Below are 16571 nucleotides of genomic sequence, written 5' to 3' on the forward strand. Positions count from 1 at the left end.
TGATCGTCACAAACTTTCTGAATTTCAACAACAGATGATTGCTATTTGGTATATATGGAATATCTCAGCTTTTGATGTAAGCGGCCACCAGTCTTGATTTTCATTTTCACTAATAAATCTGCACTACTGTTTATAATCCGACTTGGGTCCCCTTTTTTGGTGTTTAATTGTTGTCCACATCTTGCAGTTTTTATTAGCTTGGCGGCCTAAACTTCGGTTCGAAGATCACATCATGTTTCTTTTCATTATATAGTGCCAAAAATATTTAAATTTCTGCAGGCAGTTGCATTTCTTCCACGCACGTCTTCGCGGCATACACTAACTACTTTTAGTGTTTCAATTAAAGTCAGATTGGTTGACGAGTTAGAAAGAAAAAAATAAGGAATACCAATAAAGTGAAAATGACTAAAAGATTATGAAATATACTTCGTTTTCATTCAGAGAATAACGACATATTTTGCTTCGTTAAGGAACTAAGCATGCTTTAGAGAATTCAGTACTTGTACTGATCGTAGTTTTGCAATGTGAAAATATCAGTTTGCTAAACCAAAGCACACAAGGATCCTGCAAAAAAAAACAAATTAAATAATGTAGATGGGCTTTCTCACATGTTTTTTTTTTGGGAAACTTACACAAATGTCCCAAATAAATCTCAACTTACCAACCTCTAGCCATTAGTCATAGACTTACCAAAACTAGCCAACGAAAATTGAAAAACCAAATAATAGGATTCTTTCTCTCAAAGAATCACATGCAAAAATCACCTTCCACATTTTTAAGCGTGATTAGAAACATTAGATACAAGACGGAAAGGAAATTTCATGGACGGGGTAGCAAATAAGGTGATGAAATACAAAAATCTATACAATATTCCAAAAATCTAAACAAAAAAGAAACTTTTTCAATGGGTATAGTTGAAATTCATTGAAAATATATAGATAAGTCAATATACAAAAATTGAGGAAGATTGGAGGTGATTTGGACTGGTTTTGCATCGAAATTCGTAATTAAATCGAGTTCAAAAAAATCTTCTGCGACACATGTATCAAACATGTATCACGCATGTATCTCACGCACATGTATACATGGATATACATGTGATACACAATTGATACAAATATGATACACATGTGATACACAAATGATACATAGTGTGATACACATATCATTTTTTTCATGTTCAGCTTTTATTTCGAATTTTCAATTAAAACCACCTCAAAACTTCACCGAATCATCCCAAAACTGAGATTCAAGCTCTTTAAGTTGTGCTCAATCTATTCTAATAACACCCACTCAAAACAAAGCAAAAATTTGATATTTTTTTACTACAAATAGCTAATTGGCTAATTTGGCTAATATTAGTAATATTTTATCAATTGGCCAATTTTTGTAATGAACTACTTATAAATGGACATAGCTGGTAATTTTCCTTTTTTTTTTTAAAAACATAGCCGGTGTAAACAATAGGTAACTGGGTAGCCAATTAAGGGTTGGTTTGAGTAGAGTGACTGCATAAACAAAATGGATCACAACAATTATATTAAAGGAGCTAGGAATTTCCAATCAGAAATGTTGGTTAGATGTGTTAGGTTGGGGAGGGGCTACACCAGAAATTTTGGACAATCGCAATTGCAGACAACATCAATGCGTCATTATCTCAGAAAGGTTGTGGATAGCCTTAAGCCTCAACTTTATTCTTTAGATTAACCTCCCAACCCCAAAAAGAAAAAGGGCCAAATGAGTTTGGCAGTTTATGATGATAAATTGTACGTATTTATTAGCCGGATACAAGCAGTTCTGAGATTTTGTATGATTGTGATTAACATTGCATTTCACTAGCAGCTTTGAACATGTTAATACCAGACGTATACTGAAAGCAAGTGAGAATCGCCCAATCAACTTAGCCAATTGTGATAAACTATCTAACTAGTCAATCAGCTAGACTTGTAAACACTTGGTAAATATTGTTGTCAACAACATTCTAAACTGAAAATGATATGCAAAGGCGTTGCCATTACCCCACAACTTTGGAAACAACATAAAGAGCGATGTGTTCTTATCTTAGCCTTTAGGGAACAGTACGATACCATACCGAATTAAACCAGAACAAGAAGCAAATAAAGATGCTCTGTAAAGGGCCAGCATTAAATTGACCTTCTCCTTTAACACAATGCAGAAAGATAACAAGAGCAGCAACAGCAGGCAGAAGTTGAATAAAATGCACAATGATAGAAACGTAAGTTCGTCAAAGGAATCGGGTCAAGGCTTGACTTCAAGCTGTATACTGCTAAGAACATTGGATCTTGGGCTTCCAAGTCAAGTAAGTCGCTTAACTGAAGAGCAGCCATTTTCAGGACCCTTTCAGTGACACTAAGTTTGTGAAGCACAACGCCTAGTCCTCTGAAACTTATAGAATTGGAATAGCAAGTTTACAAAATAATTTTTAAAATTAACTTCTATCAAGTTTTACTCCACAACTTTAAAATTAGCAATCCAATCAGAAAAAAGAAATTCAAAATCTACCACATTGATTCCACGTTTTAATAAACAGATTGCTAATTTTAGTAAAACTTGATAGAAGTTAATTTTTAAAAGTTATTTTGTAAATTACTACTTTAATTCTATATATTTCTTTTACTACAGAACTCTAGAAAAAAAGGGATCTTAACCGGAGCAAATTCCTTCTAACATATATCCTTGGTGGAAAGGTCAGCTAAACAAGTGATGTGAACTGGAGTTTCCAAAACAGAGTGTACTAATAAAAATTACTCGAGTCTCTCACCAGCACATATAAAGAAGAAATATGGTTGGCTATACACTTGGCGACTTCTTGTTGAGCCAACAAGAAAGAAATTAGATGAACCTATCCTCTAATAATGTTGTTCAATAAGCATAGTCGGCCACTGGATTAAAGTGTTGCAATTGTGCAGGGAAGATAAGGTTAAAATGCCTCATATGCCCATGGAGCCCACAAACCCAATTAATGTTACTCCATTAACTTCTACTTAACCTCTCTTGTAGCATGTTCGGCCAAGCTTCTCCAAATCCAAAAGCACTTTTTTTTCAAAGTTGAAATGTTTGGCCAAGCTTTTAGAAGAAAAACAAAAGTGCTTTTTAGTAGAAGCAGAAGCAGTTTTGAAGAAGCATAAAAAAGATTCTCCCCAAAAACACTTTTGGCCAAACACTACTTACTGCTCAAAAATGTTTTTAAAATTAATTAACCAAACACAAACTGCTTCGCACCAAAAGTACCTATGAAAAAAATATTTTTGAGAAAAAGCTTGGCCAAACATACTATTATAAAGTATTATGATAAATGCAACTCCAAGAGCGAACGTACTCTTAATTCTTTTCACAGAATCACAATGGTAAGACTACTGCCAAATGGAGTTGGATCTTGAGCTTTCTTGAGTTAGTAAGACAAGAGACTCAAACTTTGTTATTCCTTTCTAGATCTTTCTGCTCTAGCATGTAACATCCCTCTCTCTTAGATTTGACACAATGGAATTAGTCTCTATTCTAAGTGTGATTTTTTCTTCACTAGCTTCCATACATTAGCAACTCCTACCTTCTATTTCACTTTTCAACAGCGTCCGATAAATTAGTTTAGTGTATCCACTTCCATTGAGCACAATTTTTCCCTTATTATATAAGTGCATTCATTTCTCCTGGTCTTTTCTTTTTTTCCTTTTTAAGGTGGCAGTATAGCAGAAGTCTGTAGAATTATAACGCATTGACTTGTTCATAGCAAAGAAACAGGGACGGGCATGTGGGTTGCCATTTGCTTGAGAAGTTGCCAATTGCTTGAGAGCTTTTTCGAAGAATAAATTAAGTTGACCACAGTGTTTTAATTCAGGAGAAGGTACAGCTTGGACTCTGTAGAAGGAAAATTTACCTGTTAAAATGGAGCCACATAATAGAATCAGATAATTTATCACGTCTCGACCCTTTAAAAACTACATATCATCTTCGGGTCTCTGCTTAGATCAGGGGAATTCTCCAAAGGTAAACATAAAGGTCCTGCCCCTATTCCTGCAATTCAACAAGAGGTTTATTCAATCTAATTTCCTACCAAAATTGATGTGCCAGGTTTATTCAATCTAATTTCCTACCAAAATTGATGTGCCACTTTAATTACTTTTTCAATTCTGCCACATTTGAAAAAGAGCAAGAGGTAGAGAAGAAATAAATAACAGTTGTTATAGTAACAAATAGGAATTGAAGGATATCTAAAAGTGTGTCCATTAGACCTTGAATCTCTTTCGCCGTCCTTCCTCAGAACTAAATTGAGAGACTCTCGAGTGATGTCTATGAACTTCATCTCTTTCTTCCACTCCTCTTGCTGGCATTCTCTTTCTTTCTTCTATTTGATGTCTAGCATCTTGGAAGAATCCAACCTTATCCCAAGTCACGTCATAATCAGCTCTGAGTCGTGATCCTTGCTGCACAATTATCAATCACGTGATTAACCAAAAAACAATAGCATCAAATGAAAATCAATTTCATTGAAGAATCAGCAGAATGAGTCATTACAATTGGAGTACATAAGATCTACTTTGGCGGTTGAGCAACAACACCATCAAGGATTGTTAACCACGAATACGAATGCATATGCACAAGCAAAAGTACTCCTCTGTCCTATTTTTTATATCAAGACGTTTGATTGAGCATGGGGTTTAAAAAAGAAAAGTTGTGATCTAAAACATGCCATAGACACTTTGTGGCTATAAAATCATGTCTTTAAGGGTAAAATGAGATGTTTAAAGTCAGATTGTCCCTAAGTATAGAAAAATGTCATTCTTTTTGGGAAAGACTAAAAAGGAAAGTGTGTCACATAAAATCAGACAGAGGGAACGGCAAAATTTTGTAACACTTATTAAAGTGTTATGCTTTTTGATGAAAACTTACTAAAGCAGTAGTTGAGTAATGCCTAATTGCTTATACATATATCCGAACACATGTTAGATATTACATTCATAAACGTCTTTGTGTGCTAAAGAAGATGAGAAAGACTAAATCTACAAAGTACATTTCTCCAATATGTTTCACCAGAGCATCAATTACGATGTAGACACACCTCAAATTTTTCTTCTTTTCACATATGTAAAAAAACAATTCATTTCTTTCAACTTTGGCAGAGCAACTGCTTCCCTTCAGAGTGCCAAGGGATGCTAACTATAAGAAAAAGTTAAAACAATAGACTGATGTTCCAACAAATATACCTTTTGCAATGAGCGACCACACAAAACCTTCAAGGCGTCACAGAAGTCATTGTGCTTCTCAAACCGCACTACAATCTTACAATGAAGACCAGAAACAATGTCTCCTTCATCTGCATCGTCACCTATACTATTATCCTCAGCAACATGAAGATTCCTATCCAAGAAAAAGATGAGATAAGCAAAATAAAGGAAGATAGCATTACCCAAGAAAATATTTGTACAAATACACGATAAGCTTAAGAGCTAAAATCTGGAAAGCAACGATGAAAGACCAGCCAGTTTCTTTCCTTTCCCATCTTTTCGTGGATAAGTGCAACTGAAGATAAATAAGGGCATAATATACCTTCTCAAGAGAAAGGAAAAAAGGGAGTAGAGAGCGCATAATAAGGTAGTCTCCAGCTCTCTACAACACATAGTTTCTATCTGCATGACTGCTTTCCTATGATGCAGTTGAGATTTGAGACTTGATTGTTAACAAATTTTGATAGGTACCACTATCTATGAATAAAAAACTTTCCAAAACTTTTGTTAGGAATCTATATTGCTGGTTAGAACTCTCCTAAGAAAAAAAGCACTTGACACGTTAAGTGCGCGAATATACAGGAAGCAGCTGCAAGTACTAATAGACAGCGACCAACTTCAACCAACAATGTTTTTAAAAGTGAAAAGCGCAAAAGAGCGACACGGTACATGAAGCTTAAAGCGAAAAGAGAAGTGAAGCACACGCTTCTCTAAAATGCACGGCCTTCACCCATGAAGTGATAAACTCTTGCTTCATATTGCTCATTGTAAGTGACAAGCGATGACTTCCAATAAGAGTGGTAACCAACATTTCAAAATGTCAAACAAGTAGTCAAATAGACAACAATTTTTCTTTGGTAAACAGTCAAATAAATAATAAGAAACAAGGAACAGCACGCACCTTATCTTTCCAAGCGCAGAAAATATTGTGTGAGTAACCAGCATTGAGGGCTTGGATGAGACCCTCGTCTCTGCAAACCATCGCAATGGCATACCTTTCAACACGATTGTATCTGGCTGCATCCTTCCACTCCTCTGATATCCTGTAAAGAAGAAAATTGGAGACACAATCATTTCAAGGAACCAACCTGGTAAAAAAGCATGGACCATTTACATTGCCGTGTCATATCACGCAGGCATGATTACACCAACAATTTAGTGAGGAACACCAAGTATTCTGAGCTTGGTCAAAATAAAAACCCGTCCAGAAGCTTTGAAAGTATTAGGCTGAGGGAGCTCATGTTGTTAGCAGTTTCAGCTTCTTACCCTCCATGTACAGCTTCAGAAACATATGGTCTGCTGTTTACACCACATAACTTAAAAGTCTTCTACTTTAGCATGTATTCTTCCTAGCTCCTCATTTCAAATTTAATATCCAGATTTTCCTATCTAACTATCACATTTCATTGATCACTTTTCAGGCAGATGGACTTCTACATTGTAGAAAAGTCATACAGACCAGTGAAAACAGACTATTATTCTTCTTATTTAAAATGAATACAACCAAGTTTCTTCACTATTCTTGCTTTTTGTTCTCCGGCTACTAGAACAAGTAAGCATACATCAATAAACAACTCTTCTCCAAACAATTGAACAAATAAAATAGGGGTGGGGTGCGGTGATAATGCGATAAGAGAATTCACAGCACACAGAACGTTATAGCTGCATTCAGCTGCACCATAACAAAAGCTACTGCTGTGCTTCAGCCCCAAACAATTTGGTCAACTATATGAATCCTCACAATTTGTTCTGCTCCATTGGATTCTTTCAAAGGGTTTCTACATTTTCTTTTAACAAACAAATCTCTAAACAAAAACTAAACATAAAGTAAGTGTACCGACATTAGTAATTCAGCTGCATTATATCCAAAATACTATAAAATATAAAATATTTACTAACCACGAGCACCAAAAGCAATAATCTCTTCCCACTCCTTGCGCATTCCTCCAAAATCATCAGACACCGGCACAGCTATATCCAGTTTAAACTTAGTACCTTCCAAACTCAACTCAATTCCATCCAACTTTTCCACAAACCCTCTCCTCCATTCCAGAAACTTCTTATCAGCTCTCTCCACATCATCCTCAGTTTCACCAATCACCTTCAACAGAAACCCTAAGTCATGAACAAAAAGGCGGCCACGAGCCACCGGTTCCTCACGCTTGCGCTTGTTGAGGTCTTTGAATTTCCGGATTTCGAGGTCTTCTTCGGAAATAGTGATGGAGAATGAGGATTTTATGTAATCGATCAGTGATCGCTTGAACTTCCATTCGTCGATCGGAGAAACAGACTTGTCGGCGCGGTAGACTGTTAAGAGAAGCTTAATACGTGGGACTAGAGAGAGTCCGCTTTCCAGTTCTAGGGTTTCGGTTGGCCGGAGAGTGTTCAACGGTTTATTGCTCATGGTCTCCGGTCAGCTTTCGGTCAGCTCAGCTAGACTTGAAGATATTTTGAGTTGGACTTGCGGCTGTGCGTTTTGTACTTCTAATTCTAAGGTCAAAGTCATGAAATGATACGATGACGTTAGGCGGTGTAGAGCCAAAATTCAAATAAGCTCAAATTTTATAAAAGGAAAAGATAACGAATGAAGGAATAAATTTTTTTTTTAATAAAAATCTTTTAAGGGTCAAATATTATGTTCAAGTGCATCAAATTATTAAGAAGTAGGCGCTTTTATCCTTTTTTAGCGTTTTCCATTAGGCATTTGCTAATATTTAAAATGTTTTCCAATGCAATAAAGATGTTCTATTATCTATTTCTATTTCTCTGTGCTTTGTCTTTCTTTTGTTTATTTAACATTTTAGATCAACAATTAACTCGAAGACATTAAGGAATGGAAGTAGTTGGGAGTTGATGATATTAGGAGTTAATGAAACTAGTTATCAAGCTAAGAAGATAATTAGAGAAGTCAATGACTTTACATGATACAGGTAAATACATACAAAGGCAATCCGGTGCGCAAAGCATTCTACATTCACCCAAAGTATTCACAGAGTAAAAGTAAAAATACAAATTAGCATTAACACGCTTATTATCCACCAAATTTTGAACTGTGATCCCGGAAATTTCTCGGTCATTACAAAAATTAGCATGATCAGTTTTATTTGTATAAATATTTAATGAACGTCGGGATATACTTGTTCATCCTGTACATTCGAGTGTTTTCTCTACAATTTGCAGTAAGATATTGTTCTATTTTATTTATTCAAGTGAAGGTTGATGAAAAATTTGTCCTGAAAATACAAATAGAAGGGTGGAAAAACACAGAATAAGAGAGATATATCTTTCTCTTCATTTGCCAAGAAGTACTTGCACAGGAAATGTTTAGTGCTTTGGGTGTGAACAGAAGCAAAAGAACTGTGAGATTCAGATATCATGTGAATTTAGTTGAGTAATAGGTCCAAAAACCAGCACAAAAATGTTCTCCAATTGTTATATACAACAACAACAACAACAAAAAACCCAGTGTAATCCCACGTGTGGGGCCTTGGGAGGGTAGTGTGTACGCAGACCTTACACCTACCAGTTGTTATATATACACTGATGCAAAATAAGGCATGTGATAGTACTACTATGCAGAATTGGAGATCAAGGTACCAAGGCCTGTCCATTAATTTGTGGGCGATATTAACATCGTTAGATACTATTCCATTCGTTATCAGAACTCTATAGAACTAGATTATAGAGCTCTCTTGGATTGCTTCACTCTTTGCTTTCGCTATTTGTCTAGATTGCTTTACTGATACTGGATGGAGGCTGTAGTCAAGTTTTTGTTTTCTGCCTTAAATTAGTACTCTTTATCAGACAAAACTTTGAACTGGAGCAGAAAGCTTCAACTCATGTGCAGCTTGGAAAAAATCTGCTGCTTGCTGTAGTGAGCCTTCCATCTTTGCTAGCATTCCAAGGTTAAACCATGCATCATGATTTGTGGGTTCTAATCGCAGAGCGTTCATTAAAAAGCTTCTCGCAATAGGGACTGTGTCGTCTCCCATCTTCATAAGCACTTGAGCTGTAGAAACAATACTGGGGATATAATCTGGTTCTATTGATAGAGAAATTGAGAATGCAACAAGTGCTTCCTTATCTCTTCCTTTGGCTTGAAATAGCGCACCTATATTTATTCAACGAATCATGGTTAGTTACTGATAAGAAAGTGACAGGGAATACACCTAAACTTCATATTTTCTTGCAGAGTTATGTTAGACCTGTTGCATGCCAATTCCGAGGGCAGTAAAATTGAATTGCTTTGGCTTTGTTTATACATATTTCGGCATCACGCCATGACTCTAGATCTGTGTATAACCTTGATAAATCAAGCCATGCTTCAACTTCCAATCTTCTCTGAGATGTTACCTGAACCAAACAAAGAAACTAAGGTCACCAATCTCCTTCCCAGAATTACTCTACACTTGCAATTATGTGGATTCATGCATCAGATAATCAGAATAATAACCTATTCGAATGGAAACTTTGCTATATAAAGAGATAAATGATTTCAATCCTCTACCGCTTTAGGAGAATTGAATACTCAAATGTCTTTAGAGGAAAAAGTTAGAAACATGTTGTGTACCTCATCGTCTGTTGTGGATTCCTTTTGTGCTTGAATCAAAGCCAGCAGAATCCTGTACGTCTCTATGGCTTGCTTGGGCTGTTGTTGAGCTATTTGCAGGACAGCTTTTAATCTGAGATATTCCATCTGGTCAACCTTTCCAGTCTCATCGAAAGCAAGATCAACTATGGCTTCCGCATCTTTGAATCTTTGTTCTGCAGAAACAACTAAAGCCAACAATTTCCAAGCTCTTGTCGTGCTTCCAGCCACCATTTCTGAGTACTGCATTCCATTATTAAAAGCTGGAGTCAAATTTCTTTGGATGGCATTTTCCAATCCTAGACTAAACAAAATTTCTGGATCCTCCTTGCAAGTTGCAAAAGCGGAGTTTAAAGCAGCCATTGCTTCTCTTTGGCAGAAATTTCTTTCAAAATCTGAAATGGAAACTCTTGCAGCATTTCCGTAGCAGATCCCAAGAAGTTTATGAGCCTGGACAAGGAAATGTTCGTTCTGATTTTTCGCCAAGTTAAGTGCTGCACGAGCAAAATTTACCCCCTCATGGGCTTGCTGCAGATCCTGAGAACACAGCTTTGCTCCCAACAAGAGAGACGGAATATGAGGTTCTTGGTTGGCTTCTGAACATCCAGAAATTTTCTTGACAAGATTCAACGCTGTATCATTCTGACCTGCAGCACTGTAACAAAGCGCAAGAAGATACCATCTCTCCGCTCGGGTATAGATTCCTGGTAAAACCTGCTCAATATGATCTGCAACAGACTCAGAGTGGCCGGATATTGTCAGCGCGAAAGTCAGATGATTCATTATTTCAGAGTCCCATTCTATTTGACCATTTAGCATTTTGCTCATGAGTACAAACAACAAGAGAATTGATTCCTCCAAGTTATTTTTTGGGGCTGTTGAACCCCACACTTGATATTGAGCAGGAACCTCAACTTCAACCCCTCCAAAGAGTAAAGTGGCAGCTAAGTCTTTTTGTATACAGGCCAATCTTTGGGAATCCAAATTCCATGGCTTGACTAGAGCCCTTCGATATGCAAGCACAGCTTCATCCAAATACCCTGCTTGTATCCATAACTTTGGAAGTAACTCAAGCGCTTTATGAAACATCTCCAGCAACTTACAGTCTTCAGATATCCCCTCTTGTATTCCATTCGGCAATGCTGAATCGACAACATCCAATATCATTTTGCACTCCTTAGCAGCATCTAAGGAGTTAAACCATACAAATACATCAGCACTAAAATGCAGACAACACACTATTTCAACCAATTAACATAGCGTTTATCAAACACCAGGTAGTGCAAAAGCGATAATGGCCTATAGAACTAAGATATGACAAAATATTTTCATCTTTTAAACTTTGTCGCTAAAGCGATAGTACAACAAAAAGCATCAGAAGCAATGGCTTTACCTTTGATTCGGCTGAGCTCCTCTAAAGATTTAGCTTTCAGTAAAATTGCTTCAAGAAGTAGACTCACTGAATGCAGTGACATCACACCAGCAGGCACAATATCATTTTTGAAGCGCGGTTTTAAGGGTCTCGTTCTCTCTGCGATGGCCTTAGACATTCTCGAGGACAGGGTTCTAATATCTATTCCCTGAAACACATGAAGGGCAGCATCAAAATTCCCTCTTTGGTATTCTAGCCTCCCCAGCAATGCTCTTGCTTCCTGCAGCCCAACAACAAAAGAGCAAAATCAATCATCTATCCCTCAATTCCAAACTAGATAGGGTCGGCTATATGAATCATCAATACTTCCATTCCAATGCAACAACAACAAAAAACCCGTTGTAATTCAATAGTGGTGTCTAGGGAGGGTGATGTGTAGGCAGACCTTACCCCTACTTTGTGAAGGTAGAGAGGTTGTTTCAGATAGACCCTCTGCTCAAGGAACAGTGAAAATAAAGTAACAAACAGTGGCAACAACAATGGAATAGGAGCAAATGACACAACATGTAATAATAAAGAACGAGGAATAAGAAAAATACCAAAATAGTACTAGTACTACTGGTAACACTAAGAGACATCAGGTCTAATATGTCAATAAAAGTAGAAGATTTGTGTAGGGCTATTACCTCATAATTCAAGGAAAGTGCCTCTTTTAAGGTTGATTCAACTTCATCAACTTGAGCATCTTCAAGTTTTGAATCCCAATCTACTGTTCCAGTTCTAGAAGAAAGACCACTGGCTGAGAAATCCCTAGTGGCCAATGACTCTGGAGACTCTGGTGGTGGCTCATCAAATTTGAATTGCTCTCCTGAACAAGCACACAACATCTTCTCCAAAAAGCAACAAATTTCAAAATTTTCACACTTTTCTCTCCAAGAATCTTACTTTAGGTCCACTTCTTTCAAAAGATTAAATCTTTATTAATACCCTTTCACCTCCTGAGCTGAAAAATGCCAAATATCAAGAAAAAGCATTCAAGAAAAAAGCTAAATTTGAAAAGCAAAGGGTAAATGCAATATTGATCAGATCAAGAATTCATGTGGCAAAAAGATTCTTATCAGAAAAGGGAAAGCTAATCTGAAACTTCTAAAAGATTACAAATATGCAGAACAGAAAAGCATAGAAAAAAGCATCCTATGGAAACTCCTTAAAACCCAATGAAACAGAAGGAATTATCAGGAACAGAAATTAAAGAAGACAAACAACAAAATGACAATAAACTTTGATAAAAAAGAAGATAACACAACGCAGAGCATTGAAAAGGGCTAGACAAACAAGAGAATAAAGCATTGAGCTTACCATAAAAATAGAAAACTTTGTTTTACATGCATTGTTTTTAGTAGTAGAAATAGTCATGAAAGCAACTTTTAAAGAGCAGTCACTGTTTATAGCTTCAGAATTACTGTTATGAGGTTCACATAATGAAAGCTTATAGATTATGATATGGGGTTTAAAGATCTAAGTAGAATGGTCCATATTTGAATTTTTTTTTGTTCTTTAGTTTATTGTAGTATTCATATTTTAATAATTTGTCTGGAAGCTGACATGGTGGGAGTACAGATTGTTTTTAGACAGGTAAAAAGCATGGGTAGGGGGCAAAAGTGGTTGAGAATCTCTCTGTTTCCTTCGTTCCATATTTTTTTTTTTCTTTTTCTTTTTTGTTTTAAATGGGAGGGGGTGTTTTGACAGATGTAATGTTTCTGAATAAATTATGTGTAGTCTTATAGTTTGGAAATGGTGATAATAATCTAGTGAGACAAAGGCCTCATGGTACAGTTTGGTGTATCAAGATACGACCAAACCGAAAATACTTTTACCCCGCTCCATATTTGCATAAATTAAAAAAAATAAAATAATTAAATACACATTATTTGACCATGATTTTAGTAAACAATATGCATATATATAAAGTAGTAAACATTAAGGGATGTCTGGTTGCTGGTTAGAGTTATATCAATATTAGTAATGCAAAAATTAATTATGCATGAATAAGTAATATAAGAATAGTTATGCAAGATTTAGTTATTATTCTGATTTTAGTTATTCCATCTTTTACCATATTGAAAATAATACATAAACTAACTCATAGGAGTAATATTCCCCTCCTTCCCCGTTTCAATTTGCTTTAACTTATTTGATTGGGTATGGAGTTTAAGAAAAAAGAGAAGATTTTTTAAACTTGTGATCTAAAATAATTCATAAATATTTGTGTAGCTATACATTATCTTATTAAGGGTGAAAGAGAAATTTTAAAGTTAAATTATTTTCAAATATAGAAAAGGTTCATTCTTTTTTAAACTAACTAAAAGAAAACAGGTTCATTCTTTTTTAAACAGAAAGAGTACTTGTTTTATTTACAGTAGTACCTCTCCAAATTAATATTGTCGGGACCATGAAATATTATTATTTTGTAGAGTAATTATTTAATCGATAAATTAATATTTATTAACTTAAAGAGTGTTTTCGAGATTCAATGAAGGTTAATTTTGATTACATCAAAAATCGTTGTATCTTACTAACTTATGTATCATATCTATTGAATTAATATAAAAAATAAACTCATTTACATAAAGTACAATGTATGATGTATGATTCATTGTAATATTTTTTTTAATTAAACGATCGTAATGTTCATTGTTTATTCATTGGAATTATAAATAATCATTGTGTCTTAATAAGAAAAGTTAGAGATGATAAATTGTAATACCCCATATAAAATATAGGTATTTCAGTCATTACCCAAAAAAAATAGGCAAAAACAAACAAAAAAGTAAAAGAAAAAAAAATGGATAGACACAAATTAATGGGCCGAAACCACCAGGTTATGACCTACAGGGAATAGAATGAAGCTTTAGAGCCCTTGCAAAAACGAGAAAGGAAGCTTAGCTTCGGCGCAGTACTGAGATAATGAAAATAAAACTATTTCTCCAACGAAACAAAAAAGGTAGAAACTCAGGAACAACAAAGTTGTTGGCAGCAAATTCACAACTATAAAGAGGAAATCAAGAAGGTTTTTGTAGTGGCTAGCGATCTAGTGCCGCAAAAGAGCCACTTTCAACCAATGTTAATTCGAGTTCAAGGTATTTTTGTTCCTCTAGTGGGTATATCCAAATTCGTGGCTAAATGGTGATATTGGTAACTTTGTTAGGGTGAGTAATAATCTTACCACAATTTGTGTTTTCATAACCTGCATGGTTTATATATGATTTTAAAAATAAATGTGTTACCGATGCTTTGAACTTACATGTGGGACAAGTCCTTTACTTGATATGGTACCGAACAGTTTACTTGAGATGTTTACTAGTTAATCTAAACGTTTTTACCGTTACTAGATATGTTTTACCGTTACTTGAGATGTTACAGTTATTTGAATTATTCTCACTGTTACTAGACATGTTTTATTGTTACTTGAGACATGATTACCGTTACCGAAATAAAATTACAAGATTTGATAAGAAACGATATGCCCTTTATTATTTTGAAAATGCTTTTGTACGAGTATTTACTGTTTACAAGAAAGAGTATAAATGGGAGGAGACTTTGAAGGATCCCGTAGCTAACGACGGGTTCGTTAGACCTGGTGCACCCTGTATTTACAGATTACCGATTACAGTTATAGCCCTCGCTAGTGGGAAGGTATAACTAGCATACAGTTACAGTTTTCCCTCGAGTAGGGACCTACAGTTATATTTGACTCCTTTTACGAAGGGTCCACACAGTGATACAGATTACATGATTCTTTCTTGGAAACCTCCCAAACATAAAGATTTGCTATGATACAATATGTACCGAGTTTATTACCAATTTATTAAATTGACTTCTCTTACAGGAAACACATGAATATACTGATCATATTTATCGTTTTTGAAAGGGCATTCTTATGATATTTTCTGTTGATATACTAGCATGTTTTCTGACTTGTCCCCAATTAAAAACGATTGTGGTTAAGTATTATTACTCACTGAGCTAGCGACTCACTCCCCGCTATTTGTTTTTACAGAGACAGCAGTTGACGCTAGCGAGAATTTCGTTAATTAGAGTACACGAGTTGACAGTTCCTGGTGAGCCACGCACTTGTTCGCGTGGGTGAAGAGTTTATTCGTTTGTTATGATCTTTTCTTTAAAAATCTTAGAGTTGCTCCATAGTCATTTTTAGTGTCATGAGTATTCCTTTATTATTTTAGAACTACGACTAGTATTAGATTTCCTTATCGTATTTTGGAGATAACTTTAGTATAATTGTGTTACAATTGATGGCTTAATAGTGGTGGATAGTTATTTGATTAGTTGATGAGGATTATGAAATACTTTGATTGACATAGGTTGATTTTGTTGTCGATTTTTGAGACAGGGTAAATTTTTGGATAGTCCTAAAACAAGGAAAACTTTGTCCGATTTTTTTTTGTAAATTCCGTTAAGGCTTTCTTTGGGATCCTACCCCAGAGTGCCGGTCATGGCCCTAAATTGGATCGTGACAAAGTTGGTATCAAAGCACTAGGTTATTCTTGTGACTAATGGAGCACACGTCGGTAGTAGAATCTCAATTATGATTATATAGCCGGCCATTCCCATAATCGTGATTCTGCGAGGGCGTGATAGGATATGTTGGCCTTTCTTTCTTGTTCCTTCGTAGGTGTGTGGCGACTAGGATCAAATAGATGAATCTAACACTGTTTATCTTGTTAACATTTGGCTCGAGCTTGATCGTCTGATATCAGTAAAGGCTCGAGGTTCAGGGACATAAAATGCTGCCTTTAGTAGTCGTCTCTCCTAGCTAAGGGGAAGAGACAAAGGGCCAAGGAAGGTCCGTGCCACCATAATAGAGTGTCATACTGCCACAAGACGAGAAATAAAATTCACTCTTGATGTAAGTACTAGTCCACTACCATAACTAGGAGATTGTTATTATTGAGGTAATTCTCTACGTAGAGGAAAAAAAATGCTAGTGTGATGGATATAATAGATAGAGATGAGAAGAATGAGCAATATAATAGGGCTCTAGAGGCCTTAATTACCTAGAAGATATTGAGAACATATGAGTATCCTTAATAGAGTTCCAAAAAAATTGAAACCAGAAAGTTTACTGTTTAAAACGATTTAATCATCTTTAGAGGTTTTTGGCGAAATACTTAAAGCATTATGAGCTTTATAATGTTCTAACGATAGGTCTGTGGATCTAATAACTTGTAGATTGGAGTACATGACGTATATGTGAAATGGAACTACACTGTTAGGGACGCGGATAGGAGCGGCACAATTGACTTAGAAATAAGTGTACTAAACTTTTTATGAATCGCTTCTTTCTCGA

The 16571-nt window shown here is 35.6% G+C and overlaps 2 protein-coding genes across 4 annotated transcripts; both read right to left on the minus strand.

Moving 5' to 3' along the window:
* Positions 1 to 385: 385 nt before the first annotated feature.
* On the minus strand, positions 386 to 7757 carry LOC109208784 (A-kinase anchor protein 17A). Of its 2 annotated transcripts, XR_002065263.1 has the most exons (6): positions 7143 to 7757; positions 6145 to 6286; positions 5223 to 5376; positions 4251 to 4442; positions 3896 to 4032; positions 386 to 564 (listed from the first exon to the last, which is right to left on the minus strand). XR_002065263.1 is itself a non-coding variant. In XM_019371937.1 (5 exons), the coding sequence occupies exons 1-5, from the start codon at positions 7645 to 7647 to the stop codon at positions 4027 to 4029; spliced, it is 999 nt and encodes a 332-aa protein (XP_019227482.1). In that variant the 5' UTR covers positions 7648 to 7757; the 3' UTR covers positions 3781 to 4026. The 2 variants fall into 2 exon arrangements, 1 of the variants encoding a protein (XP_019227482.1); XM_019371937.1 differs by lacking the exon at positions 386 to 564 and having other exon boundaries at positions 3781 to 4032.
* Positions 7758 to 8616: 859 nt separating this feature from the next.
* Positions 8617 to 12697, minus strand: LOC109208785. Of its 2 annotated transcripts, XM_019371939.1 has the most exons (6): positions 12563 to 12697; positions 11890 to 12206; positions 11225 to 11483; positions 9814 to 11018; positions 9449 to 9596; positions 8617 to 9354 (listed from the first exon to the last, which is right to left on the minus strand). In XM_019371939.1, exons 2-6 carry the CDS (start codon positions 12088 to 12090, stop codon positions 9044 to 9046), a joined length of 2124 nt encoding a protein of 707 aa, XP_019227484.1. In that variant the 5' UTR covers positions 12091 to 12206; positions 12563 to 12697; the 3' UTR covers positions 8617 to 9043. The 2 variants fall into 2 exon arrangements, with proteins under 2 accessions (XP_019227484.1, XP_019227483.1); XM_019371938.1 differs by lacking the exon at positions 12563 to 12697 and having other exon boundaries at positions 11890 to 12549.
* Between the last annotated feature and the right edge of the window lie 3874 nt (positions 12698 to 16571).

Source organism: Nicotiana attenuata, unplaced genomic scaffold (assembly GCF_001879085.1).
Source record: "Nicotiana attenuata strain UT unplaced genomic scaffold, NIATTr2, whole genome shotgun sequence".
Lineage (NCBI taxonomy): Eukaryota > Viridiplantae > Streptophyta > Magnoliopsida > Solanales > Solanaceae > Nicotiana > Nicotiana attenuata.